The sequence below is a fragment of the Psittacula echo genome (assembly GCF_963264785.1).
Source record: "Psittacula echo genome assembly, chromosome: 5".
Classification (NCBI taxonomy): Eukaryota; Metazoa; Chordata; class Aves; order Psittaciformes; family Psittacidae; genus Psittacula; species Psittacula echo.
Window position 1 is genome coordinate 84,698,331 of NC_137739.1, and position 27,925 is coordinate 84,726,255.

Sequence of the window (27,925 nt, forward strand, 5' to 3'; positions counted from 1 at the left end):
TGAAAGCCAGACTTAAAAGATGTTTCATGTGCAGTTTCATACACCTGAGTAGCCTCTCTGTTCTTTAGTGCTGTGTTGAAATCAGGAAGAGTTTCAGATGGTTGTTACCTGTGCTAGGATGCTGAGGGAGGGGATGGTGTGACCAAGGCCTTTCCTCTGGGATGGCGGGAGGGAATCTCCAGCACTCTGTCAGGACTGCTCTCCTCTGCTCTCTTTAGAGATTGGCCAGCCCGGCTGAGACCTCTTAGCGATGACAAAGCAAAAGCTTCTGCTTGATGGGACGCTCTCCTTGTTCCTGATTGTGGCCTGTGAAGCTCAGCAGCTCCCAGCGGGTCATGTTGCTGCAAGTTCTGGTCCTCTGTGCGAGAAGGAGACACCATCCTTGGGAGACCTTTTCAGCATCGAGCGGCTGGATGCCTGGATCTGTTCCCTCATCGGTTCGTTCATGGTGGGGCTGAGTGGGGTCTTCCCCTTGCTGGTGATCCCGTTTGAGACAGGAGCTGCTCTGCGGTCAGAAGGTAAGCCTGCTACACACCTTAGCCTTTCTGAAGCCGGAAGTCCTGGGTTGTTACTAAATGACACGGTGATGAACAGGACCTTGTCACAGAAATACCATGCTCTAAAACAGACCGTCCATTTCCGATGCTTTAGTCCATACCTGCAAATCTGATAGGGAGTCCTTGGACAAATGCAAGCCCAGGATGGAGCTTGTACAAAGGGTATTGTTTGTTTTGCGCCCTGCTTGGTCCAGAACCTCCCACTCACTGCTGTCCCAGCCAAGTGGTGCAGGGACTCCAGCTGTTAGTTCTGTGCTCTCTCCTTTGAAAGCCTGCTTTGCAGATGCTTCTAATATAGGTCCCTCTGTGCAAAATCTCAGCTGAAGATGTTTTGGCTCCTGCTGAGTTGTGATCAGTGTTTGGTTTGGGTTTTTTTTAGCTGGATCACACCGTTTGAAGCAGCTGCTGAGTTTTGCAATTGGTGGGCTATTGGGGAATGTGTTTCTGCACCTGCTTCCTGAAGCGTGGGCCTACACATGCAGTGCAACGACAGGTATGAAAGCTTTACGTGCTATGCCTACTGCTACATTCCATCTTGAAAACACATGTGATACTTCATCTTTGTACTCTACAGTCCTCTAAAGATTCTGAGATTGGCCATGGTTTCTTTTTGTTTCTGTTCTTGCAATGGATTTCTTGTCTGTCAGCTTTTCCTGTCTTGTTTTAGACACCTGTTGTTGGTGTCCAATCTCTGTTGGTTTTCCTTGGTCCTTTCTGTAAGAGGAGGGACCTCAACACGCTTGTGAGGTGGGCTGATGCCAACCTTATGAAGTTTAACCATGCCAAGTGCAAGGTCCTACACCTGGGTCGGAGCAATCCCAGGCACAGCTACAGGTTGGGCAGAGAAGAGATTCAGAGCAGCCCTGCAGAGAAGGACTTGGGGGTGTTGGTCAATGAGAAACTGAACATGAGCCGGCTTCAGTGTGCGCTCGCAGCCCAGAAAGCAACCGTATCCTGGGCTGCATCAAGAGGAGCGTGACCAGCAGGTCGAAGGAGGTGATCCTGCCCCTCTCCTCTGCTCTCGTGAGACCTCACTTGGAGCATTGTGTGCAGTTCTGGTGTCCTCAACATCAAAAGGACATGGAACTGTTGGAACAAGTCCAGAGCGGGCCACGAGGATGATCAGGGACTGGAGCACCTCCTGTATGAAGATAGACTGAGAAAGTTGGGGCTGTTGAGCCTGGAGAAGAGAAGGCTGCGTGGAGACCTCAGAGCAGCCTTCCAGTATCTGAAGGGGGCCTACAAGGATGTTGGGGATGGACTCTTCAGTAGGTACTGTAGTGATAGGACAAGGGGTAACGGGTTCAAACTTGAACAGGGGAAGTTTAGATTGGATATAAGGAAGAAGTTCTTTACTGTGAGGGTGGTGAGGCACTGGAATGGGTTGCCCAGGGAGGTTGTGAATGCTCCATCCTTGGCGGTGTTCAAGGCCACGTTGGACAGAGCCTTGGGTGACATGGTTTAGTGTGAGGTGTCCCTGCCCGTGGCAGGGCGGTTGGAACTGGATGATCTTAAGGTCCTTTCCAACCCTAACTATTCTAGGATTCTGTGATTCTATACTTCCATCTGTGGAAGCCCAAATGTGTTGGGCTCAAGTCCTTGCTCAGAGAGAATTCATGGAAAATTGTCCACAAAACCATGGTAGAAAGGAAAATGGAAATGCAGAAAAAAGGAAATGCAGGTGATAGAAACCTCTGTCTGCCAATGAGCTAAACACTGTTTGGGTTGGGACATAGCTTGTGGTGTCTGTGTATCTTCTTCACCCATCAGAATGGTTGTTGAAACCTGTAATGATTGTATCTGTCCGCTTCAGCAAACTGATGGCATAGAAGGCACGTGCTGCTGCATTGCAGCTGTTGAGACACCAAGAAATCATTTCCCCACTGAGGATGTGAGAGAGGGGAAAAGGATGCGCTGGGTTTCCCAGACTTCCTTGCTCCTGTGTCCTGGGATTTCAAATCTGCTGGGCCTTTGGTCCTTTTCTTCCTCAGCTCTAGCACTGCCAGCAGAACTTGCTGTGCTTTTTCCCCCCCTTTCTACAGCGGTTCCCAAATTACTCTGTTTTTCTGCTCTAGCTTGTTTGCTTCTGCCAGGCTGTCCCGAAGCATAAAGGTTTCCTTGACCCATGTAAGCCCCGTTACAGAGTCGTTCTGTTCTTCCACTGCAATGCAGTCTCCATGTCTGCAGCCAGGCTGAATGGGTGATTATCTCACAAGCTTGGCTGTAATTGAAACGAAAGTTTATAGCTTTGGGCTTCATAACTTGCTCAGGTGTGGCACAAAGGGGAAGGTGGGTCTGTAGCTCCACTAATGTCAGATTTCATGTCAGGGCTTGCTGTTCAATAGATGCAGCTGCAGGATTTTTGTTGATGTAACCTTCACTTGCCTCTGGAGCTCAGTGAAATTCCCAGTGTTGTCAGGAAATACTCTGGATTGCACTATTGAAGCAAAAGGGGGCTCTCACTCTGTTTCCAAGATGAGGATATCTATTGGGTCAAGAATGAGCAAATGAAACTGGTTTGCTTTGAGATATGTTGGATATGTTATTCCTCACAGGAGGTCTTTCCATTGTCGTTTATGTCTTGGAACTGCTGATTAAACTGTCTGGGGCAGAATGGGCTCACACGTGGGGGATGCTGTGCACTTGATCGTGTCATGAAGGTTTCTCTCTTGTCCCTCAGAAGGGCAGAGCTTTCAGCAGCAGAAGCTACTGGGTCTCTGGGTGATCATTGGTTTCCTGACCTTCCTGGTGCTAGAGAAGATCTTCCTAGAGGAAGAAGAGAAGGAGTGCCCTGGTGTGGTAAGTTTGCAGCTGGAGGGGAGGGAGTACTGCTATGTTTGGAGCACTGTACTAAACACCTCATCTGCCCTATCTGACAGGCACAGCAAATGATCCTGGAGCTGTGAGTATCTTGTCAGTGCCCTTTGGGAGCTTTTTGCCACTTCTTTGACACTGGGCTTTAGATGAAGGGGCTTTATCTCTGGGCTTTGGTTTTGTGGTTTTAGCTGAGATTTCTCACCTCAGGGCTGGTTGTGTTCTTGATGTGGTGTGTGTGAAAGAGAGCTCCCTTGTTATGTGGACTAGGAGCTGGAGCGCTCTGCAGATGAGACTTGCTCAGCCAAGGTTTGAGGGATGGCAGCTTGCTGATGCGTGTTCCACTGAGCCATCGTGACTCATTCACCTTCTGGGTCCTCAGTTGAGACAAAGACCAGCCTTCTCTGGAAGCGTTCCTCACTGCCATGGGTATGGGTATGGCCCATATTGGGTATGGCCTGGACCAGGCATTTGTTTGGGTAAATTTGTGTGGTAGAGCACGTTTATGGTTTGCCAGGTAATAGTAAGTAATGGTCCAGAAGGTCACCCAGCTGCAAAAGGGCAATATAGGCAGCTTTATCAGAAGGAGTGAACAGTCAGTCCTCAGACATCTGCACAACACCTAACAGCAACTTCTGCAGACTGTTCAGTCCTTCCTGTGCCATGACTTTTGAGAGGTGAAACTGCAGGTCAGGCGCTGCATAAGAGCAATTAGGTGTCACTTTGACTTGACATGAGACTTTAATGTCTGAAAGGAACTTAATCGTCATTTACAGACAGACTGATGTCTGATGGGAACATTTTGTTATTTGTAAGCTGACAGATCCCAGCTATAGAATAATTCTCTCGACTTAGTTACTCTGATGCACTAGGGAGAGCAAAACTCTTTTTGCTCCATCCCCTGCCCAGGCAGAGCTGTATTTCTCTGGGCAGCAGCTTCCAGCAGAAGAGGCAGACTCAGTCCCTTGTCTTTCCAGAGAAACCCGGCTTATGCCAAGGGCATGTAATTCCAGTTCCTCTTCTCTTTCTACTTTCCTTCTCCGGGTGAGTGGGAAGTCTTTGCTCTTGCCTCACAGTGCAGGTGTCACAATGCTCTCTGAAATCTGTCTCATTTCTGACAGTTGTTATTAAAGTAGAGTGCCAAAGCTGCTGGTTTGCATTGGAAGGACAAAAGGCTTAAGGGTGAAGATTGGATTTCTGACCCTCATTCATGCTTATTCATCACTGACAAAAAGGGAGTGACAACTTGTTTTCCCCTAATTTAGGTCTGTGACTCCAAAGCACCAGCTGGAAAGATTCCAAATGGAAGTGGCTACGCAGTGCCAAAGGTGGCAGGCCAATCCCAAAGAGCAGGAACAGATATAGCACAGTGTAATGGCTCTTCTCGCCGGTCCTGTCCAACAGACAACAGAATCAAGGTAAAAGACCCACAAACTCACCTTCACATCTTATGTTATTGGAGCACCTGTTTTAAAGTTCAAGAGCTGTCTGTGGAAAAAACTGTGCTTGAGTGGGGAATTCAGTGCTTGAATGAGTTGTGCTTAATTTGCTGTCAAAGTGTCTGTGTGGGGCATAGCAGGGAGGAAATGGAGGATTTGGGAGGAATCTGCACTGCAGCTTATGCCAAAGAGGCAAATCACTCTTGTGAAGGCATACGTCTGATGGTGTGTGTTCTGGCTGAATCCTGAGTCCAAAGTACAGTCTTTTCACATTTTGTTACTCTATATCTTACACTCGTCATATCTTTATTTGCTTAATTTTTTGTGCTGTGATTTCTCTGTTGCCTTCATCGTACCCATTGTGAGCTGCACCTTTCCTTTTAAGGCACCTTTCGGAAGCATTTTGACAGTTGAAGCTATCCACTGTAAAACTTAGAAGTCCAGTTTCTCAGATCAATTTATTTGCAGTCAGAAAGTGCTTCTCGTCCACTTCTGCTTCCAAACCTTTATTTCCCATCAATTCCTTTGCACTGGACCTCATCTAGCAAAGAGTTAGTGCTTCCCTTCCTCTCCCTAGGTTTATTTCTCTCCTAACTTAACTTCGTGAATCAGCTTGGCAGGTGGAGGTGGGAAAAGGAGTACTGTGCCATTGGGCTAACCTTTAGCTTGGCTTTGCTTTCAGTTTTATGGTACTGTCTTTGGACTGTGGAAACCCTTATCTGGGTGAACATTAGAAGTGAGAGAATAAATCACTGCTTTGGTGAAGGAGGACCTGTAATTTGAGTTGGAAAGCCCATAACAATGTGCAGGATGGGAGGAGAGTGACTATGAACAGAAAGTGTGGTTGCATGAACTAGCCCAAACCTGGATATGTGGTTGATCAGAGGCTCTTCAGTCTTTCTATTTTAAATCTGTTTTGCTGTAACTTCATAGCTCTTACTATGCCATGTGGAAGATACGCTGAGGTCACTGGGAATTTCTGAGTCTGTCACATTCATATAACCTATACAGGCACTGCACAAGCTGCAGGGTGCTGCATTCTAGAGGTGACAGAGAAGAAGAAACCAGTATTACTGAGTTACGAAACACTGTGCCATTATTTTAGCAAGGTCTATATAAGGAACTGGAGACTTGGAGGATGATTAGTTTACCACTGATTGCAAGTAGAAATGAAACACTGATGGAGGATACAATTGTGCAGGGATTGGTCCTAATTAAGAAAATAATGGAATTAATGTTGATTGATAAGATTTTATGGAAGATAAATTCTTGTCCACCAAACCTTTTTTCCCTGCCTTTTATTCAGTTGTGAGATTGTTTGATGAAGGTAATGATGCTGAGAAATGAATGGAAAGCAACTTTCTCCCACATTCTAATAAAACTAGTACTGCATGAAATCAACTTTGCTAATATTAGCTCTATTAAAAATCAGTTATTCTGTATTATCAAGGACTGGATTAATGCAGCCCCCTTTACATTTGTTCACTGGTGGTTTATGATTCTTCTAAGTGATGGTTTATAAAAACCCTACTACATCAATGGCACATTGTGGCTGCATGAGGTCAGTGATATTGGCTAAACAGAGTAACTTATCAAAAGAGCTGGATTTTTAGCATGTTTTGATCCATGCAAGTATTAAGGAATAGATTTAGAAAGAATGCAGATTGTATTTATAAGAGAGGGACAGTTTCTAGGAAGTCAATGCCTTGGAAAAAGGTATGAGAATCACAGTAGGAAATTGTTTGAACACATTCTTCCATTATGATGCTATAACCAGGAGGATGGGTGAATAGGAAATAGTGTCTAAGAGAAGAGGCGAGTGTTCCTCTTCCTGTATAGCAGTAATGAAACAGCTATCTGTCTTTTTCCAGTAGTGTTATCCACAATATCCAAAATACTACTAAAGGGGTCAGGAAGGAGCTGAAATAATTATTTTAGGTTTGCTGTATGTGATAAGAAGTGGCTTTCTTTAGTCTTTAGCTCTGTAAATGTAACAGATCAGGGCTGACTTGAAAGATACTAACACCCATGTAAGAGGCATGACTAAATTTCAGTAGTTAAAGCTATACCAAACAGTAACAGACTAGAAATCAAAGACAACTCTCTAACTGAGGGTAACTTCCCAACGGACCAACTTACTTTAGAGACATAGTAGATTCTTTGTCACTTGTGGGCATTAAGCTGTGATTTAAGCTGCTTTCTACAAGGTACACTATAGCTTAAGAAACAATGGGCTTCATGCATAAATTGAATGAGATTCTTTCAGCTGTTATGTAGAAGGTCTAAACAACCATGGAGAGCCCTTCTCAGTCTATTGGCTCTTGTCAATGTGCATGAAACAGAAACTGATGAGTTAACATGTAGTTTTAACTTTCTACTTTCAGAGCATATCATCTGAATATTTTAATAGTCTTTCTGGCAGGGTGGAAATTACCAAAACCACCGAGATCTTCCTCCGTTGTTAGCCTGTTTCCTTAGGCAACGACATAAGCAGTCATTCCATCTGTCTGTCCATCTGTTCTGCCCTTCATTTTCAATAACTTTTGAACCCATAATTAATTTTGCTCGAGTTCAAGAGAGGAGAGAAGTCTTGAGGGTAATCAAATTCCTGCAAGCTCCATAAAAATCAGCATGGTGGTAGATGAGGAATGCAAACCAATGTCCTGTTGACAGACTGTGGCAGAACTTAGGTGCTGCTTCGTAGGTCCCGCCGGTTGGCAGAGCAGCGGGTAGGTCTCACTGCCCCTGTGGTTTGGGGAAGTGACTATCAGGCAGTGCAGGGTGGGGAAGGGACATAGAAGGACCAGCATTGCTGGAAGTGAGCTAAGTGCCTAGAAAGAATAGAGAGAAAGCTGTGTCAAGCCAGGCTTCTTGGGTTCTACTGTTTGCTCCATAACCCCCTTTTTTGTTTTCAGAAAACAAAAAGGGAAATACACTATTCAAACAAAAATAGTCGTCTTTCAAGGCTTAATGACTAGTAAGCTGTCGGTCATCCTTTGTCCATTTATGTTAGATCTTCTGCTCTATGGCTGCTGCTGTAATAATTTGTCCTAGCTTGAAAACTGCAGGTGGGAGGCTTCCTTTGCACCCAAACATAGATCAGTTCTGCCCTGCATTGCAGCCTTCATTCCCTTAGCAAGTAAAAATGTTGTAGAGTACTTCTGCATTGCATATTCTTTCTTTTTTCCTATGGCACATGAGGTCCTTGCTGGTTTGTAGAAGTATGTTTTATTGCACAGTGACATTAATTCTGAAGCATGAACATAAACACTTCATCTGGCTGTGCTCTTTATGAGCAATGAGAACATCCTATTAGGGATTCACAGAATGTAAATGTCAGAGACTCATAACTGTCACATCAACCCAATTTATCTCTGAGCTCTCCAAGGCTTTGCTTCTTTCAGTGACAGCTTTTGCCCAAGCCACTGACAAAAAAAAAGTCATAATGTTTTAATCATGAGGTCTATTTTTTCCCTCTACAGTGGTATGGGAAAACATTTTTGTGTAAAACTTCTGTGAATAATTATTACTAGCTTGTGGGGAAAAAGCAATCACATAAATTCACAACATGAAAAGCAGGAGTATTACAGTCATCTTTGACTAAAAATGAGGAGGGAGAAGTAAAGCTGCCATGTTTATGAGTCTGCCTGCATGCATCCCTTTGTGTTCCCTTTCTTACCAAAGCATGCAGGGAACCTCGGCATCCATTGTGGAGATGTTACTTAGATTGTTTACTTAACATGATGTGCAGGTAGGCTTTGCTTAATTCTTTATTTTCATATTTAGTCATCGATTTAGTTGTCAATGCAGTTTTGTTAAGTTTACAGCTTCTAAAGATGTCCTGAGATCATGCAGTAGAAGTGCCCTGCAGAAAAGTGGCGCTTTGGAGAGAAAGACTTGACAGAAAGCCCCATATGGCAGGAAGAAAAAATGCCCCAAGAACAGTTTGAGAGAGACAGGGAAGAGCAGAAGACCATGAAATCCATCGGCACTTGTGTTTTTTTCTAGCTGAACTTTGGCATCTCATGCTATGGTGAAATAAGAGCTCAATAACACAGTTGCTAGACAGTCTCTCCACTCACTGGATGCTGCCATATATCTGGAGTTAATACATGCCAGCTTAGTTCTTGCAGTGCAGAGAGAGCCTGATGTATGGGCCAACACCTGATTTGATAATAATTCAAACTGCGGTGTCTCAGGACCCACATAGAGTAGTTTTTGTCAAACCTGATAGGGAATAAAGGCCCAGAAACCTGTGAGCAGAAGAGCTTGAGGTCAAATCACTCAGAAAATCACTTCAGGTCAAACACTCAGAATTTGTCTGGAGATGACCACAGCATGATAGGCAAGTCTCAACATGGGGATGGGCTTGTGAGGACAGCAACTGCTTTATGCTTATAATTTTTAAGAATGTGTTTATATGCAAATGCAGAGACATGCTGTCCAGCCCTCTAGTAGGTGTTTTTTTGGTGACTGTCATCACTGTCTTCTCTTTATATTCTTTGTTAAGGGTAAAGCAAACCCACAAGGCACAAGCTTTTTTAGAACGGTGTTTGAAGATTTGTTTAGTTATAAAAAGCAATTTCAGCAGCATTTGTTCTGTTGAATTGTTCTTGCCAGCTTTTTAAAGCAGAGGTATTTAACAGTTGGATATTAAAGTATGTGACTAGAAAACAAGGTCAGGTCATACCTGAAGCCAGTCACCTGTGTAAATTAGCATTACCTAAAAGGTTTTCAACTTGGAATCAGATATATTCTTGTATTTTGGCTTTCCTCACGTTCCTGTGTCTGTTTCTAGAGCTCTGTCATGTGCATAAGGTGATTATCCTCATCTCAGACAATACTTGCCTACCCTAAAACTTGGCTTACTCTCATACGGAACATAATACTGAATTTGTACTTGAGCACTGACATAGTTTAAGATCTTCACCCGAAGACCCATATCCTGACCTTTCCCAGGAGATCATGCCTCCATAAAACTTATGTCTAAGCCATGTGCTTTCTTTTATCTTGTTATGTCGCTTCCTTTATCAGGGGCTCTTCCTTCTCTTTGCAGATTAGTGGATACCTCAATCTGCTGGCCAACACCATTGATAACTTTACACACGGCCTGGCAGTAGCAGCCAGCTTCCTGGTTAGCAGAAAGGTAAGGTTTCTGTCACCAGCTGTGTACTGAACTGGAGAGGCCTGTTCTCAGGTGTGATACAACATGCAAAAAGCCCAAAGATGTGTGTTTTTTCCTATTTTCTGGAGAAATGGAGACTAAAGTAAAAAGCAGCCCTTCTGATGGAGAGCTTCTTCTAATTTGGGTCATGTTAGTCATTTGCACTGTAACAAGTCTTAACTTGGAGAAAGAGGCCTTGATATGCTGGTGAAAGCTTCATCTCTCAGAGCTAGGGGACTGTTTCCTTATCACCTTCTCTCCTCTACTACAGGTTGGATTCCTAACCACAATGGCCATTCTCCTGCATGAAATCCCACATGAGGTGAGAGGGCTTTGTATTCAGCTGTCATGAGGGGTTAAAGGGGTGTTTCATGTACTAAGAGAAGGGCTGGGTCTGGTTAACATTTTCTTGTCGCTTTAAAAGCTGCTTCCTCTGGAAGACTGGCAACATGGAAAACTAGAAAGAGTCTTGAAGCACTGGTCTTGTTATGGATTACCTTTGTGACTGAGAATCATGGGATGGTTTCAGTTGAAAGGGACCTTAAAGCTCATCCAGTTTCAACCCCCTGCCATGGGCAGAGACACCTTCCACTAGACCAGATTGCTCCAAGCCCTGTCCAACCTGGCTTTGAACAATTCCAGGGATAGGGCAGCCATTCCAATTTATATTCATTAACTGTCAGCTCTTGGTTTTCTTAGGTTGGAGACTTTGCAATCCTACTTCGGGCTGGCTTTGACCGCTGGAGTGCAGCCAAGATGCAGCTTTCCACAGCTTTGGGAGGGATTCTAGGAGCCTGCTTTGCAATATGTGCTCAGTCGCCAAAAGGAGCAGGTAGGGCTCCCTGATGGGACCTCTGTAGGAATGGAAGGGGCTGGCTTTAGTCCCCATGTGTCTTTTTTCCTTCTCTTCTGTGTTTTCTCCCATGGCTTTGTCTCAGTAATAACCAAAACTTTCTATATTTGTGCAGGGGAAACAGTAGCCTGGATCCTCCCTTTCACTTCTGGAGGATTTCTGTATATTGCCTTGGTAAATGTTGTGCCTGATCTCTTGGAGGAAAAGAATCCTTGGTAAGTGCTCCCTCCTGTTCTGCTGCAGCAGTTCTTGCTGACAGGGAATAGGGATACAATCCTTCCCCATGCCTGCTCTGGGGAGCACATGAGTGCCGGTTTTCCAAATCTCATGGGCAAGGCTTCAATTTAGGTAGACTGCAGTGCTGGGTGGTATTGCCTTTATAGGGGACTACAAAGACCCTATTAAACATGAGAACCTTCAGCTGGGTCAGTCCCAAAGTCTGTGCTGGCACAGTATGTAGCAGGTTACTCACAAACATGTCCAGCAAGGTGACCCATTCCCCAGTCTGTCTTGTCAGCTTCTGGTATGTACTGACTTAGGGGCTGTCTGAACTAGGGCCTCATAGAGCTGTGTGTGTCTGATAACCACATGTGAACCTACCCTTCACATGCTTCTTTCATCCCTTTTTGATCCTATCCATTACTTTGGGCTTCTGTGATCTCTCTTTGGCAGCAAGTTTGCATAGTTGGACTGCACTGTGTTAAATGAAGCTTCTTAATTGTTTTTTAGCCTCTTGCTTATTCATTTTGATTAGATCTCGCTGTGTGAGTAGAAAATCATAGTTTTCTTCTCTTTATCATTCAGCATTTCATAGTTTGTTACTGTATCCCACCTCAGTCATCTCTCTTCTAACCTGGTATATATTCTGGTATATTTGGCCTCCCCTTATCTGTATTGTGGTTTCTTGCAGTCTGATTAAGGCTTTAGTAGGTCCAAATCCAGCTGTACCATCATAAAGGCACTCTAAGATACGCTGGCACAGAGGAGTGGTAGTGGAGGAATGTTCTTGACAAGTTGGGAGCTTGCTTTTGGGTTGGTAACCTCTTGTGCTGGCAGAGCTCTTGGCAGAGTACACAGAGGCGGTGGGTACACAGTCACTTCAGTCCAGCATAGCACCTGAGATGGTGCTAAAAGAAGGGCAAAATTCATCAGCTTTTGTTTTCATTTTTCATAACTAGTTGTCAGCTGGATGAGGTCCCTAAAGTACCGGTGAACATGCTGCAGAAGTGCTGGTTCTCTTGTGAGAGAAAGGACAGGAATATACACCTGGGTAGCTGCATGAACAGCTCAGATTGATTTTTGAAACTTGAATCTGGGCCTTGCAGCTGAGCGGAACAACAACATGTCAGTTTATAGAAGACAACTTTGCTTGAGGTGCTGGGAAAGAGTCTTCTCAGCTGTGTCAGTGGCTTCATGCAGCTGTTGTGTTCTCCTTGTTGTAGATTTGGAAGGGCAAAGAACATTCGCAAGCCTTTACACTGCTGCCTACTGGGACTGTCAATGGCTCCTCCTAATTTTGCTGTTTCTTTACCAGGAACTCCCTGCAGCAAATCCTGCTCCTGTGTACAGGCATTACAGTCATGGTGCTACTCTCGCTCACAACTGAGTGACCTCTGCGAAGACCTCATGATGCCTCCCAGAGCCACCACAGTGACTCTGAGCTGTTTCAAAGCAATAAGGAACACTAACGTTACTTCCTGTGTGTGTGTGTGCAGATCTGGCTGCTAGTATGAGAAGCAGGTGAGAAAGAGTTCTGGGTGTGCAGGACTTCGTTCCCTGGCTCTCCTATCCCTGTTCTGCTAAAATCCACACATCAGGGCTTCCTGTTATTTTCTCCTTTTTATTATTTTTATGGAGCAAAAGATACAGTGAGCAGAAATGAACTGAAAACTGCTCCACAGCGAATGGACAATGTTTCGTTTGGTTCATTCTGATGGAACCGCACCTCCCAAGCTCTTGTGTGAAAACAACAGAGGTCATTCATGTAGCTGATGAAGCGGAAGGACTTTTCCTACCACTTTAAAGGGCTGGAGGCAGAACAGAGATGGCAAAGCAACAATAAACCAACAGCTTTAGCCAGAACTCCCTACCCATGAGGAGTTCATGGTGCTACGAGGCAGAGGGGAAAGAACCCTTTCCAACTTGATCTTCAGCTTTTCATTGATATCACTTGTTCCTAAAGGTAGTTTTAGCCTCAGCAGTCCACATCTTTGGTCTGTTTTGTATTTGTTAAAATCAAGCCAAAAGCTTGAGGCACTTTAGGATAGGTCACTACAATTACATGGCTCAGCTCGGTGATTTCTTGCCTCAGCCCTAACCACTCCAATACCAGCACAGCCTGTTTATCTGAAAAATGGTCAGTAAATGTTTCTTCTGTTGCCATGCTACCAGCTGCCCTACAGCTGGAAGGAAGCTGTTGTGACTGAGCTCCCTCTTCTCATAACCATTAGCTGAACATGGCTGAGCCTGCTGTCACCCACCATCTGCCCCACACCATGTTTCAGAGCTCTCTTGCAGTGTGGTGTGTTAGCCCTGCCTGGCATGCTTCATGGCAGAGGTCTGGGCATCTGGGGCAATAGCTGAACACTACAGCCTGGTCAGCAGCCAGTAGCTTTTCTTCTGTTCAGTGTAGCCTATTTAAGAGCATGCTATCACCAAAAATATAGATGGTAGCCTATTTCTGGGCTTCTTACCTCACAGTGGAGTTAGTATGTTGGGGATGAATGGATAAGAAATAATACTGACAGCCCTTAAAGGAAGGGGCACAGCAGTGAAGAATGCTGGAGGGAGGTGAATTGGGAAGGGTGAAACTGCTGGGGAAAAGATTTAAAAAATGGATCTGGAAGAGCTTTGTGCTAAAATAATGGGTCTAGAAAAAGCTTTGTGCTAAGGAGGAGAGAAAGGGTTACAGTAAGTGTGCTTTAAGAGGAGTTTTCTATTGTATGACACTTGGGATAAATTTTTGGGCAATTTGAGACCAATAAAAATAAATGACATTTCTAGTGCTTTCCTGCATTCCAGCTCACAGGATTGACCAGGCCATCATTCCGCAGGCTGTTTTGTTGCCACAGAGATGTGCACAATTAATAGATCATCCCTTCTGCAGAGCTTATCTTTGCTTAAGTCTATTTAAAAACAGGTCTAATTGAACTAGCAGAGTCATTGCACACAGAACAGGTGCCAAAATGGGAATTGCACCAACTCAGCTCTGTCCTTAAACAGCTTCTGTAAATCAGCACAGCCCTCCAGTCTGCACAGGGCCTTATCAAGGGGGATCGTGCCTTGAGAGGGCAATTTGGGTCAGAGCAACAAGGCAGGTATGCTGCCCACAGCAGAGGCATTTACTTCCCGAAGCGATTCCTGAACTGTTGACACAGTTCTTTTTTTATGACAGCTCCTGTCCTAGTTTCCAGAGAGCGCTGGAGAGCTCATGCTTGCAGTGCTCTCTGCCCAGGAGCTGCTGTCTGAAATGCTTTCACCTTTCCTTACCCCGGGCTTATACCAGTAACTTGTTTCACTGCAACAATGAGGGAGGATTAGTGTAATTTTATTACTCCTCTTTAAAAGTTGCCTTCCTTTGCCAACTACTCCCTCCAGTCTGAAGGTAGCATCCACTTCCTGCTTTCCTGGAAGGATTAATCTGGTTACCCTGCAGGCACTGGGGGAATATGCTAACCCTATAGTTTTAGCTTCGGGAGTGTCCCTCTAGCTAAGCTAAATGGACCCTGTAGTAGGTCTGGAGGAAGGAGGTTTGCATGGAAAGACGTGCCTGCTGTTTCCCAAGATGAGGCTGGCATTTGAGGCATTGCCAGGTGAGTGCCCATGAGTTGGTGGTGTTGCATCAGCACCCAGCCTTGCCAGGACTGAAAACCACAGTCAGTGCTCAGCGTTCAGGAATGTGAAGTGGATTACACTGAACAAAGGATTTCTGAGTTGTTTTTCTTGGCTCCTACAACAGACCTGGACAGTCTGCGGTTCTTGGGAAGATTCCTGGGTAGCACAGGGCTTGTGGGAGGGAGGGGCTCCTTAGTTTTCCACTACATCAGCCCTGGGCTGAGGATGGAGAGCCTTGGGAGGAAATGGAGCATCACTCCACCACATTTGCCACTTTTGGAAATGCAGAGAGAATCGTACTTTCTAGCTCTTATTTTTTCAGCTGCTCTTATGCATTTTCCTCCTTCATCTGTATTGGTCTGCTCTGCATGGAGACAATAGAGATGAAATAAATGGTTTTCCATGTGGGTTTGTGGTTTTTTTCTATTTCCTTTTTTTCTTTGGTTTAAGCTGATATTTTTCTTTGAATTACAAATTCAGTTTGAATTTCATCTGAATTAAAGAGCAATATCTCTGGGTTAGTCTAGAGAAGTCTGGGCTCTGTCTTGCCCTTCTTTATACTCCTCAGACTTTCACAACTGAAAGAAAAGGGTCTAATCCAGTTTCCTGTTTCTGCTGCCATGGCACTGAGAGCCAGAAGTGGTGTGGTCTGATTGTATTTCTTGGCTGCTAGTCTGGCTTCCCTGGAAAGCATCACCAAGTGAGTTGCTCCTCCTTGAGGGGAGAGGTTGCATGGTGATTGTCCAGACTTTTGCAACCATATTTTGTTAGAGTAGTTTAGATTAAGAAAATAACCAATCCTATCTGGTATCATAGAATCATAAAATAGCTAGGGTTGGAAAGGACCTTAAGATCATCTAGTTCCAACCCCTGTGCCATGGGCAGTTAACATTAAGCTGGTTACCTGCCATGTGGGATAAGGGCATGTTCGTCAAATGTTCTGTGTAGTCCAGGAAGAACTAAAAGGATTTTCTCCACCCTTCAAAAATGGATTCAGAGCATGTCTTACCCCACTCTTCATTTGGAAGATTTTCAGCCTATAAATACTGAATGGGAGTACATGGTTCTTGGTTCTTACCAGAAGTTGTCCTTGAGAAGGAGGAAAACCATAACCCAAGGTCTGGAAGATGAAGACAGGTAGGTGATCAAGGGCATGATTTCACCATCTGGGGATTTTGCCAGCAATCTACATTTTGGAATCTCTGTCCCTGGCTTTGCCATACTCTTTGGCTGTGCTGGTACCTCTGCCAGCGGGGCTGTGCTGTGAGCTTCCCTCCCCCTTTCTCAAAAGCAATCAAAATTAGCACTGATTAATCAGCTGCCTGGTTTGCAGGCTCCACAAAGAGCAGCTCTGACACAATTGCAGCAGCACAGAGAGGAGAACAAGTGGAAGGAGTCTCATACATGAGAACGTTATAGGGTGATTATCTTGCTGAAGCTTCTGTCTTCTAAAACTAAGCCCGAGGAACTAATGTAGAGAGTAGGGTGTCACAATAGGATTGCAGATTTAGGAAGCACAAACAGTGGGATTTTTCCAGGAATGAGCTGTTATAATGGAAAGATTTGTCCATATTATCTAGAAGAGTGATTGTATGTGATTATTTTTTTCCCATTCTTGATGTAGAAGACAATTTAACTGGTATGTGTAAGAAAATCCTTTTGACAGCAGCTCTTTTCAATTTGTCTGCCTTGAAGGCACTAATGTGCAGCTGCATGGATGCTAATCTCATCTGTCCAGTGCAGACTGCTAAAGAGGATCATGCTGAAACGTGGTTAAAACAAGCTTTAGCTGTGGTTCCTGCATGTTTCCACCAGCCTTAGTGCTTTGGGAACAGTGGTAGTACCCTGTTCTGGGCAGGGTCCCTGGAGAAGTGCTAGGGAGGGCGTTTAGGCTGAGAGACCAAGAAGTGACAAGGGGTGTGTGTGGGGGATTCTGAATCTCCTACAGTTGAACAGTTGCTCTTTTCTAGGGAACAATTTAAAGTACTTTGGACACATAAAACTAAGGAGGGGGACTTTATGAGGGCATGTACTGACAGGACAAGGGGGAAGGATTTAAGCTGACAAAGGCGATGTTTAGATTAGTTATTAGGAATAAATTCTTCCCTGTGAGGATGCCGAGGCGCTGGCCCAGGGTGCCCAGAGAAGCTGTGGCTGCCCCATCCCTGGCAGTGTTCAAGGCCAGGTTGGACGCAGGGGCTGGGAGCACCCTGCTCTAGTGGAAGGGGTCCCTGCCTGTGGCAGGGGTTGGAACTGGATGAGCTTTAAGGTCCCTTCCAACACAAACCATTCTATGGTTCTAGAATTTTAACACTGGACATTGAATTTGTAATTTAGACTTACTGTATCACTAGATCATTTTAGAGAGGCCAGAACTGAAAAGGCAATAACCTAACAACTGGCCTTGGAGACTGATACTGCTGCAGCTGGAAGAACAAGTCCCATAGAACAAAAAGGATCTTGTGCCCTTGGAAATGCTGCATTTAACTGATGGCTTGGCTTTAGCCTGCTTCTCATTGCATAAACTCGATTGACATTTTTCAGCTCTTCAGGCCTTACTTTCCATTAACTGATAATGAAGGGCTGAGGAGAAGTAATAATCCAAATGCCAACCCATGCCGCTGCTGCTAGTGTGTTTGTATTTCATCGTTACGAACGGCTCGATCCCGTGGTGCCAGTGTTGGCAGGACACGGCAGTTCTGGCCTCGGAGGGCCGAGTCCTCGGCAAGAGAAGGCCGCCGGCACGGTTGGGCCCCGTTCACCCGGGCTCCACACGGGCCGTTCGCTGCTCGCGGCCGGGCCGTTGTTGACCGTTAGCACGGCCGTTGCCCCGCGCGCAGGCCGTGAGGGGCCTCGTGCCGCGGAGCAACGAGAGTGCTGTGGAGACTAGCGGCCCCGGGACCCCTTTGACCCGGCGCTTGGAGCGCGCTGGGGGCTGTACCGGTGCGGTACCGAGCTCGGACCGGCTCCCGGTGGCCCCGTTTCCCTTCCGGGGGCGGTGCCGCAGGCGGAGGCCCCCAGCTGGGCTGCAGGGGAAGCGCCCGCCCCTGCCACCCCCGGCGCGGTAAGATGGCGGCTGCAGCTCAGGCGCTGAGCGGCTCCGGGCTGCTCCTGGCCGCCGCTGCCCTCGCCCTCCTGGCCGTGGCCATCGGCACCGACTCCTGGTACGAGACGGACGCGCGACGGCACCGTGAGCGCTGCCGCGGCTTCGGCCACAAGCGCAGCGACCCGCCCGGCTCCATGTCGGCGCCCAGCTCGCACCTGCCGCTCCGCGCCCGGCCCCCGCGGGCCCTGCTGCCCGGCCGGCCCCCGGCCCCTGCTCCGGCCGCCGCTGCTGCCGCCGCCCTGGACTCGCACTGCGGCCGCCGCTTCAACTCCACCGTGTCGGGGCTCTGGAGGCGCTGCCACCGCGCGGGCTACGAGCCGGACAGCGAGGAGCTCATCCGGAAAGGTGACGGGGAGCGGGGGTGAGGGCGGCGCCGGCCCCGCCGCTGTCCGTGGTGCTGAGCGCTGCCGCTGCTGCGGTTGCCCGGGACGGCGCGGGTGCAGCCCCGGGTGGCTCCGGCTGGGCCTGTCGTGCGGGAAACGGCGAGTGTGGCCCCGGCCCGATCCCGGGTCTTATACGCGTCCCTTTCTGCTTTAAATGCTGCAGTGCTGGGTGGGACTGTGTCCTCAGAGAGCCCTTTCTGTAGCTCAGGGCAGGGCCTGGCACTTAAGTGAGGGCTCGGTGGGCATTTTCCTACCCCTGACACCGTCGTGTTACTGAGCACTGAGAGTTTTGTATATAAACAAGTATTGTTTAGGGCTCTGTGATGCCTGCAGCTGGGGGAAAGGGACCTGTTGTTCCTGTTCTAGCATGGGGGAGTGCTCCTTGCTGCGGTAGATTGCCAGGCCTTCACTGTGACAAATATCACTCAGGGCTTCTGGGGTGACACGAGAGAGAGCTGTGGATCTTCTGTTGTGGCACATGGTACAAAGCCAAGCAGTTCAAGAAGTATTAATAAAATTGCTAGACTGGATGGTATAAATTATGTAGTGGCCTGACCCATTAAGGCAAAATAAATGATGTCTAAAACTAGCTTAGGATAAGAAATGTCATGTATGGTTAATGATAAATAACAGGACTTATTGTTCCAGCAGGTACATATTAGGACAGGGAGAGTAGGAGTTGGGAGAAGTGCTTCCACTGAGGCACAAAATGGAAATGCTATCTTAAGAAAGTGGGAGCAGTTCTTCGGTGTGGCTTCCAACTGTGACGCCAGTCCTGCACAGCAGAGGATGGATAGACTGGCACTGTGAAGCTCAGCTCATCTTTGTCCATTCTTTCCAGTACACAGCAGTGACTCTTGTAGCAACTCTAGTGCTGTGTGATTAGCTTCTTTATTTAATCTCTTAGGATCCATTTTATGCACTTTCATTTCCATGTTGGTCTGATTTCACTAAAAGGCAGCTCATTAATTTCTTTCTATTAATTGTGCCTGTCATGTAAAATATTTATCTATTTTTTTTTGCTTCACATCAAGCTAAATGCCTTCAGCTCCCATTTAGATTAGCAAAGACTGGGGGAAGGGATAGGAAGAATACTAGTTTGGTCCTCAGTACTTATGTTTTTAAGGTATTTTCCCATTTATGGTAATGGTGAGACAGAGACACTAGAGCCTGCATTGTGCATGCACAAGGACATTACAGGGTGGTGAACGATCTTCTTCAGGGTCTGATGTGTAAAACTCCATGGACTCTAGATCCAAAAGGTTCTCCTACTTTCTTTTTCATTCCAGCTGTCCTAATAAAAGACCTTGCCTGTCCCTACAAGCCTTGCTTCCCTCATTTTCTTTGCCTATTGGGTCTGCAGTTGCTACTGTAAAGATTTATGTGTCATCTTATAGAGGGAAATTATTAATAATAGTTCTTGTGGAGTCAGATCTTTAAATAGATAAGACTCCCTTTTTATCCCTTCCCCTGACCTGCTTTACTAGCAGCCTTGCCTTGCTCCCGCTGTGTGTGTCTTTTCTCTGACAGCTGTGATTAAGCAGCCTTTTCCCTCTGACACTCAGGTGTGGCTCTGCCTGAGTTGTTCTCTCAGGCACAATACTAGGGCTGGGGCTTCCAAAAGGAAAAAAATAGGTGGTTTTTTCCCTGTGTGAGCTGAAGATCACTATGTCCACCTCTGAAAGGCCTACTTTCTCCTCCATTTGCACTAAGTTTTCAGCCAGCATTTTGGTGATGTGTGATGCCTTGTTATATTCCTAATATTCCTTAAACTGCAGATTTTTATAGGATTTTAGTGACGGAGGAGTAAATCTTTTGGTGACAGGCCTGTGGTAATTTTGGCTTGGGTTTTATTTATATTCTCCTTTTTTCTAGTACCTCTGGAATAAGGCTTCTTTCCTTTCTGGGTCTCTCATGAATTCTGAATACATGACTAATAAATACCCTTATCCATTTAGATAATGCCATGGATTTCTGTCCTAAGCTGCTGTTAATACAAAGCAGCTCTGCCTAAACTTTTATACCTGAGCCTTTTAGCTGATGACACATATACATGCATACATTTCTGTGTTTTTTTAAATGTAAAATATTTTCACTTCATCTATTTAAAAGAAAAAAGCAGGAGTCAAAAAATGTGGTGCAAAACTGGGAGGTGGGAAATGGTGAAATGTAAGAGGCAATGATGTGTGGGATTTTTCTTAAAACGCAAAATCACTATTCTGGAGCTGTGAAAAAAATAGAGAGTTTCATTTTAAAAATACAATTAAGAAGGCAAAAGAAGAGAAAATGTACAAACCAAATGGGGGAAATGGAGATTAGCAAGCAGCAAAAGATAGCAGCCAAAGAGCTGAAACACTGCTGGGGAAACTTAAGAGGATCTGTGTGTGTGAAGGGAGGGACTGTGAGTGTAAGAACTTGCAGTACGCATCATCTTATAGAGCCTGTGCTATGTGGGTTACACACTGGATAACTGATGCGGCAACAAAAACCTTTTGCATGGAGAATTCTTAAGCATCGAGGTCCTGCAGGAATTTGTTATGTGCTGTTTAGTGATCTTTTCTATTAATATGAAGAAAGTGTTGCTTACAAAATGGTGACAGTAGAAAATGATTCATTGGGACAGATCCATTCTAATAGGCTGGTTTGGATAGCTTGGTGGGCTTGATGCTTTGGATAGCTTGAACTATATGCATTTTAACACCAGTAAATGGCAGGAATTAACAAAGAAAAGGTTCAACACTGTTATTAAGCTGGGGCTTTCACTGCTTTTCAAGCTTGCTCTGGAAACACTGGGGTGAGATTGTTGCGTCTCACATTTATTGGGCAGAAGTGACTGCTTAGTACCATGATGTAGCTGAGAAAGTGAGAAGTACTAGATGCTTAAGCAGAGGAACACATCGGTTTGTGGCAGTAGTGAGGCCTTTGAGAGAAAACTGTCCTGGTACCTGTCCTTTCCATCCTTTCCAGCTGGTGGTGAACTGGAAGTGGTGAACAGGAGTGACTGTTAGGTCTGTAGAGCATGTATTGTAGTGGCATATTTAATAAACTCAGTCTGTTAGGTAATGGCCATTAGTAAGCATGATCTGTAAGTAAATATGATCTGTAAGAGTTATTATGGTGTTTTAAAGGAAGGTTTATTTATGAGATCAAGTAGCCTTTGGGTGATGATGTAGACAGAGTGGTCCCATAGCTGTGATGCTCTCCACAGTCCTGGGCAGAAATGATAGGAGTAGGCCAGGGAGCTTCAGTGGCCACTTGGTCCTGGGGCATGAGGGGAGGGAGGGCCAGACCTTGTGATAGCTCAGTGTTAACTGCCTATGGCTGCTCCCTGGCCTTGCTCATGATGAGGAGGAGAGGGTCTCTCCCAGCTGTGTGAGAGCCAAACTGCTGTAAGATAGGACTGGGCCAGGTAGAAGAATTGAAAATGAGAACCCCTGAATTTCCTCCTCATGACAGTGGCACATAAGGCAGTGTACAGAAAAGAACCTGCATGTTTCAAAGTCAGAGAGAGACAAAAGCTAAACTGAAAGTCGCTGAAGCCAGGATTACAAATGGAATATGTCACAGCAGGCCTGGATCTGGATCTCCAGGTGTCTGGCAGCTCAGAGACAACGGGCCTGTGCTCTGCCTGCATCTAGCCAGCATCCTCTGATCTTTCCCAGCCTTTGTGTTCAGTCAGAAGGCAGCAGTTGTCCAGGGACACTCAGATGTAGTGTCCCAAGAGCTGTAAGGGGGTACAGAAGGGGAACATCTCTGCATTGCAATCCTGAGGGGGGAGAAAAGCCCACGTTGAGTATAAAGTGTGAGAAAACAATGATGGCTGCGGGAGGGCACAGGGATGTGGCTCAGCCATGACAGTGTCAATGTGACACTGCTGGGTGCAGTTCATTGCTGCTTATGTTTATTTTTTAATCAAGGAGATTGCACACATGGTACATCTGCATAGTGTTCTTCTAATGCCATGAGAAATGCCAGGATCAGGCTGCCTGAGTAACCTTTTCTTTGTACATATGCTTAGTGGAAGTTAAGACATGAGCACCTGCCTCCTTCTGTCCTGTATTCTTATCGTACTCGTGTGCCAAAAAAGACAATGCTCAGTTACTTGTTGTTCACCACATGACTCCATTCTATTCAAGCCTGAAGGCCATGTTTTTAATTTTGGCAGGCTTTCTTATAGTGCTTCTTGTGTGTGTTCTAAACAAAGCAAAATGACTTTGCTAGTGAGGTTCTGAAGTGGAGGGCAGGATGCTGTCCCCATTTTATAGGCTGTAATTTAAGGTATGCAAGGGCTTAGGACAAAGGACTTATAGGAGTACCTTTGAAATATCTTTGACTTTTCTATCACTTTTGAGTTTTGGGTTTGTTTTTTTCCCCTTTTCTCTTGAGTACTTGGAGAACAAGGTGTTGTATCACTCTAAGTGCAGCCCCTGGAGAACCTGACTATATTTGTGTGCAGGATTAGAGATTCATTGAGAATATCAGAAGAGTGAGCTGCAGATGCAAAATCTGGCCACGGTTGCCTGGGTGTATGTTATGATTTTCTGGTAGGAAAGTGGATAGGGATTGAGCTGAGACATCACCTTCACTTCTTTCCCCATCCCCTGACTCTCTTGCCTACCTGTTTCAGGTAATTAGCACTTGGAAATCTGGGCAAGAAAGGATTAGGAGTGAAGTTTTTAAACCAGAGGCAGAATGAATTGATATTTGAAAACGTCTAAATAACCAGATTTGCATAAGAAGGTGGAGAAGTTCTCCTTTTAGTCTACAGGTAAACTGTGGTAATAACACACAGCAAAGATTTTCTTAGTGCTGCTTTAACTCTGGAGTCCATTGCTTTGATCATAAGGGATGTACATCTCTAGTCTTTGATTTTTACTTTAATGAGCTGCAAAAGTAGTAATCCTTGCTCTTATATAAAATACTGCTTCATAAGTAGTATTTTATAATCAGAATATGTGTGTGGATCTTTCTTTTCATGAATCCAGTGCATCGTAATCTAAAACCTCGTGTCACTAGTTTGTACCACATACATGTTTCTCAACAACACATGTAAATCCTGTCAACATTGAAACTGAATTTGGTCAACACTTACAGGTGAGATGTAATTAGATACTGTGATGTGCTGTACATGGCCTAAGTTCCTCGTGCAGATGTTTACAGAGCTTTTGCAAGTGAACTGGCATTCTCTGTTGTCTTCCTGGTCTGTTTGCTGAGGCGGGACTACTGACTTGCTGTGAAACCACAAAGAGGGAGCATTGCTCCAGAGCATGAGGGTGAAGGGCAGCAACTCTGTGTGTCAGTGCCCTGGGGTGTCTGGGAAGGGGATGCTGGGAGACACAGCTGAAATGTTTTGCTGCTCAGAGGCTTTTGGAACTCTACCTTTGAGTTTTCGTCATTTGGGTTAACATATGTCACTGTTTTGTTAATGTGGGGAAATTGAGATCATCCTTGGCCTGATGGGTGGAATTGGTTGGGTTTCTTGTGTGCAGCAACTAATCTTGTGAGGCCTGCAAAGAGGGTCTTCCTCTGCAGGTCCTTGCAGGAACCAAGTCAGTACAATCGCAGTGAACAATGTCAGAGAATAGAATAACGATTCCCACTGCTGTGGGAGCAGCACAAAGCTCATTTTCTCTCCTGGGTTTTCTAGTGTCTTTTGTAAAGCTCATCACTGAGGCTGCAGCTCCCTGTTAGTGGTTGTTCAGCAGCTTTGTTAGCTCACTGGTCAACTAATTGTTTCTGAATGGTTCTTCTGCCCCAGCATTCAAATAGTGGTAATGATCCTATAACCATTGTTTAAGGGGAACTTCCTGTACTATTTAGCTCTTTCTTTCACCTTTCTGGCTGTTCTCTTCCATCTCACCACCCATGTTTATTCTTCCCCCTGGCTTTATTTTTAACAGGGAAGGAAAGGCATCTTCCTCTCCTTCCACCCCCTGGTATCTGCTGTGTTATCAGTTATTTTTTAAACCAAAAATCCCTTTCAAGAAGAGCGTGGATGTAGGTTCACATTTCCGTCTGGGTACACTTCTCTCTTTAAGCTGTGGAAATGGAAGTGGAAACAAGCTTACGTGGAATGGAAACAAGCCTACTTGGGTACTAGTGTTCATCAAAAGTAAAGCAAACAGCCACTGACTACTGGAGCAAATTCAAGCTTTTCTCCCATAGAGTTCACTTCCCAGCATCTACTCAAAATTTTCAAACTGATTCAACTCTGTCTTCTTAGAGACAAAGCAGTGCTGTTTGTTAGTACTCAGCCACGATCTTGTCTCCTCAGCCATCCCAAAGAGATTGTACCAGTTACTTTACTTTAGGAAGCTTCTGGAGCCGTTTTTAGTGACTGTTGTTACTGTTTACCTTTAACTGTTCCTTCCTGGAGCCTGCCTGGGTGAGCACCTTGCTCCCTCTTTTCAGCAAGGCTTCCTCCCCTCTTAATCCCCAGGGCTTTTGATGTAAATAACTCTCTTTTTTTGGCTTATGTTTGCTCTGCTACTGAACTAAGGCTACATGAGTGCTGCTGGGCAGCCAGCACGGCAGCAAGTGCAAGGCACAGGGGTTTCATGCTGTTTCACACTGATGTCTCTCTTACAGGAGTTATTCAGCGCTGCACTGCTGTGAAGTACCACTACACCTCCAGCTCTCTGCCTCGCAATTTACCCATCAACATCACTAACACCATCCGGCAGGATGAGTGGCACGCACTCCGTAAGTAACCTATGGGAGTGTTTGGATTACTTAATGCCGTAATGCAGTGCCAAGTGTGGGCTCTCACTCAGCCATCACTGGGTGCTAAGCATAAATACCTATTTGTTAGTGAGGTAGGGCAAGCAGCTGACAGTGTAATTTGGGACATGAGATCTGGAGGGGCTTAAGTGGTGAATTCAGGAATACAGGCATGTATTTAGTGTGTTGCACAATGTAATCATCTAGGAACGGGCAATTCCTAGCCAGCTTACAGCAAAGGTAATCACCAAACAGTCGGTATGTATCTTGTTGCATTTTTCTGTGTGCACACCAGTGACCTGGTGCAGTTCCCTGGCAACAGGATCTTGTAGCCAACATTTCAGTTTGTCTTTGTAACCTCCTGTTACCCGCTCCTGGCCCACAAGCTGCCTCATCCCCAAGTCCTTCCCACACAGATAACTGACCTGTAGCCTGTCACGGAGAATGATTTAATCAGTTTTTTCTGCTCCTGCTTCTCTCTATGTTTGTCTTCTGGTCTGTTGCCTCCTATAATTCTGCCTAGACCCTGCCATGTGAGCCTCAGTGCTGAGGAAATCCAGCTAGAGGCTGAACTAGGAGACAAGAACAGCACTTTTATTATGGATGACAAAGTGCTGTTCATATCACTGGTGCCCAAGGTTTATTTTAGAGCTTGTTACTGGAGTTGTTCCCATCATACTGTATTGATCTGCTGTCTGCTTCTGTCCTCCCACTAGTCCTCTTTTCCTTTCAAAGTATCTGCCTTCCATGCACTTTCCTTTAGTTCTCTTCAGCATCGCCCTCACTTCTTTTCTATTTTCTGCAGACACTCACTCAACAAACTCCATCCCAAAGTAACACACCACATGAAAAACCAAAGCCCCTGCAGTACTAACAAACAAACAGTTACAAATTGTTACCGAATGCATGATGCCCCCCTTCTGTCCCATCTTGGGGAGTATTTAGACAGCATTCCTCTTGATCAGGACAGGAATGCCCTCTAGCTATACAGCGCCAGGCAGAAGGGAGTCAGGTTAGCTGGATTCCATGAGTTTCAATGTAATGGGCACACTATCTATCTCAAAGAAGCTACAGGAGGAGTCCATAAGTGAAGTAAAAACGTTAGAAACAGCAAATCTAAATCTCTCTCTTGGCTGTCTTGTCTGGCTGCTACTATCTTCATGTCTTCTTTCTTGCTTTTCTCCTTTCTCTTTCCTCAGACCTGCGGAGGATGACAGCGGGCTTCATTGGCATGGCAGTGTCCATCATCCTGTTTGGGTGGATCATTGGTGTGCTGGGCTGCTGCAAACAGCAGGAGCTCATGCAGTATGTGGCTGGGCTGCTCTTCCTAATGGGAGGTGAGAGCCTTTCCCTTCTACTCCTGAAGTCCCCACAGTCAGTATTGTTGGCTGGGGAGGTGCTCTTAAGAGTAAAGTCAGCCCACAGCAAACACAAGAAGCCGTTCTGTAGTGCAGCACCCCATCAGCACAGCGCAGTTACCACTGGCCACGACCTGTGCTTGCAAGGGTATTTGCATGCCTCTGAGTAGACCCCCACTGTATGCACACATGCCTTCTGGAGAGCTGATGTGTGGCCACAGGGACACAATGAGCATAACCCTCTTGCTTGATCTGAGTGTGTGGAGCCTGTGGCTCCTGTCAGACAGCTCAGCTCAGTTTTCCTTTGGGAATCTTAACAAACAAACAAAGCAATCAATGTAGAGTGCCTTTCTGCTGCTCAGAGATGCTTGCATCTTTGGGTAACAGCGAAGTCCAAACTCAGCCAAGCCTGGAGAACACTGACCCGGGGGTAAGCTCAGTGCTTGCCAAGGATGCTGGGGAGCTGCACAGAAAGCCACCCTGCTGACACAGCGTGATGCTAGAAAGGCTGGAAGCTAGGCTTGTGCTGTCCTTCCTTGTCTTATGTGCTGCTTAACTGCAGGTTCCTTTGGGAACATTTTCATTTCTTTATAGCAGAACAGTGAGAGAGGAAAGTAGCGTTAAGTGGAACAGGTAGACTGGGTCCCCATCAAGTGCTCTGCACTCATGGTGATGGGAACCATACGGATAAGTACTGCTATCAGCAGTAAGAGCTGTTACTAATATTTAGACAGAGATCCAGAGCTGGAGGGAATAAAATGAACACCTCAACCTTGAGCCTGGTGTATATTAGACATACTGGAGAGCCTTGTGTTATGTTTCTTTAGCTTTTTTTGCTCCTCTATGCTCAGTGTGCTTAAGGAATGTGCAGCAGGTGACAAAAACCTGTGCACTGTCTTTGGAGCAAGCCTGGATGTTCCAAGTAGAAACCAAGCACAGATGCATTTTGCAGCCCTGGGCTTCAGCTATTTGTCTTTCATAGGAGAGACTGCCTGAGTCCTGTCTGAAACCTGATGACATTAATCATTGGACATAAAGTCTCAGGAGACTCAAAGCATGATGAACTACACAACTTGAGTCTGAAATAGCAACAGAGGGAGCTAAGGCAATATTGGTCAATATTGGTTATTTGTGAAGTACAGGTCTACATATTTTGCATCCCACCACCACCACCCCACCTTGTAAGAAGAGTGACTGGTAGGACTACCAAAAAACCCCGGGTAATTCTTGATTTTGAAAACTCACGACTTCAAAAACACCTAGGGGAAAAAAACAGTATTATTAACCTGTCTGAGGGCAGCGTAGAACCCTCTTGCTTTTCTCCTGCAGGTACATGCTGTATCATCTCACTCTGCACATGCGTAGCTGGGATCAATTTTGAGTTATCTCGCTATCCTCGTTACGTCTATGGGCTGCCAGAGGACATCAGTCATGGCTATGGCTGGTCCATGTTCTGTGCCTGGGGGGGCCTGGGCCTCACCCTCCTGGCTGGGTTCCTCTGCACATTGGCCCCATCCCTCAACACTTCGCGGGCGTCTGTACAAAAACCCAGACAAGAAAATGGGGCTGTGTGACCTCGGCAGGAGTGAGGAAAGACTCTGGGAAGCGCAGCCTGGGCAGAGCTGTGGGTTAACACCAGGAAGAGGTAGAATATCAGCGTGTGGAGAGCAGTGCCATAGCTGTGGAAACACCAGCCT

The 27,925-nt window shown here is 45.8% G+C and overlaps 2 protein-coding genes across 2 annotated transcripts; both read left to right on the forward strand.

Annotated features, from left to right (window-relative positions):
- Window positions 1–250: 250 nt before the first annotated feature.
- On the forward strand, window positions 251–12,437 carry SLC39A13 (solute carrier family 39 member 13; the record flags this gene model as incomplete). Its single annotated transcript, XM_080619173.1, has 9 exons — window positions 251–518; window positions 937–1,065; window positions 3,238–3,356; window positions 4,637–4,789; window positions 9,867–9,956; window positions 10,246–10,296; window positions 10,674–10,806; window positions 10,943–11,042; window positions 12,362–12,437. 9 exons carry the CDS (start codon window positions 251–253, stop codon window positions 12,435–12,437), a joined length of 1,119 nt encoding a protein of 372 aa, XP_080475299.1.
- Window positions 12,438–17,730: 5,293 nt separating this feature from the next.
- Window positions 17,731–27,802, forward strand: LOC308221985 (transmembrane protein 178B-like; the record flags this gene model as incomplete). The annotated part of the gene is made up of 4 exons (XM_080619457.1): window positions 17,731–18,112; window positions 24,739–24,852; window positions 26,070–26,207; window positions 27,558–27,802. The coding sequence occupies 4 exons, from the start codon at window positions 17,731–17,733 to the stop codon at window positions 27,800–27,802; spliced, it is 879 nt and encodes a 292-aa protein (XP_080475583.1).
- Window positions 27,803–27,925: the final 123 nt, after the last annotated feature.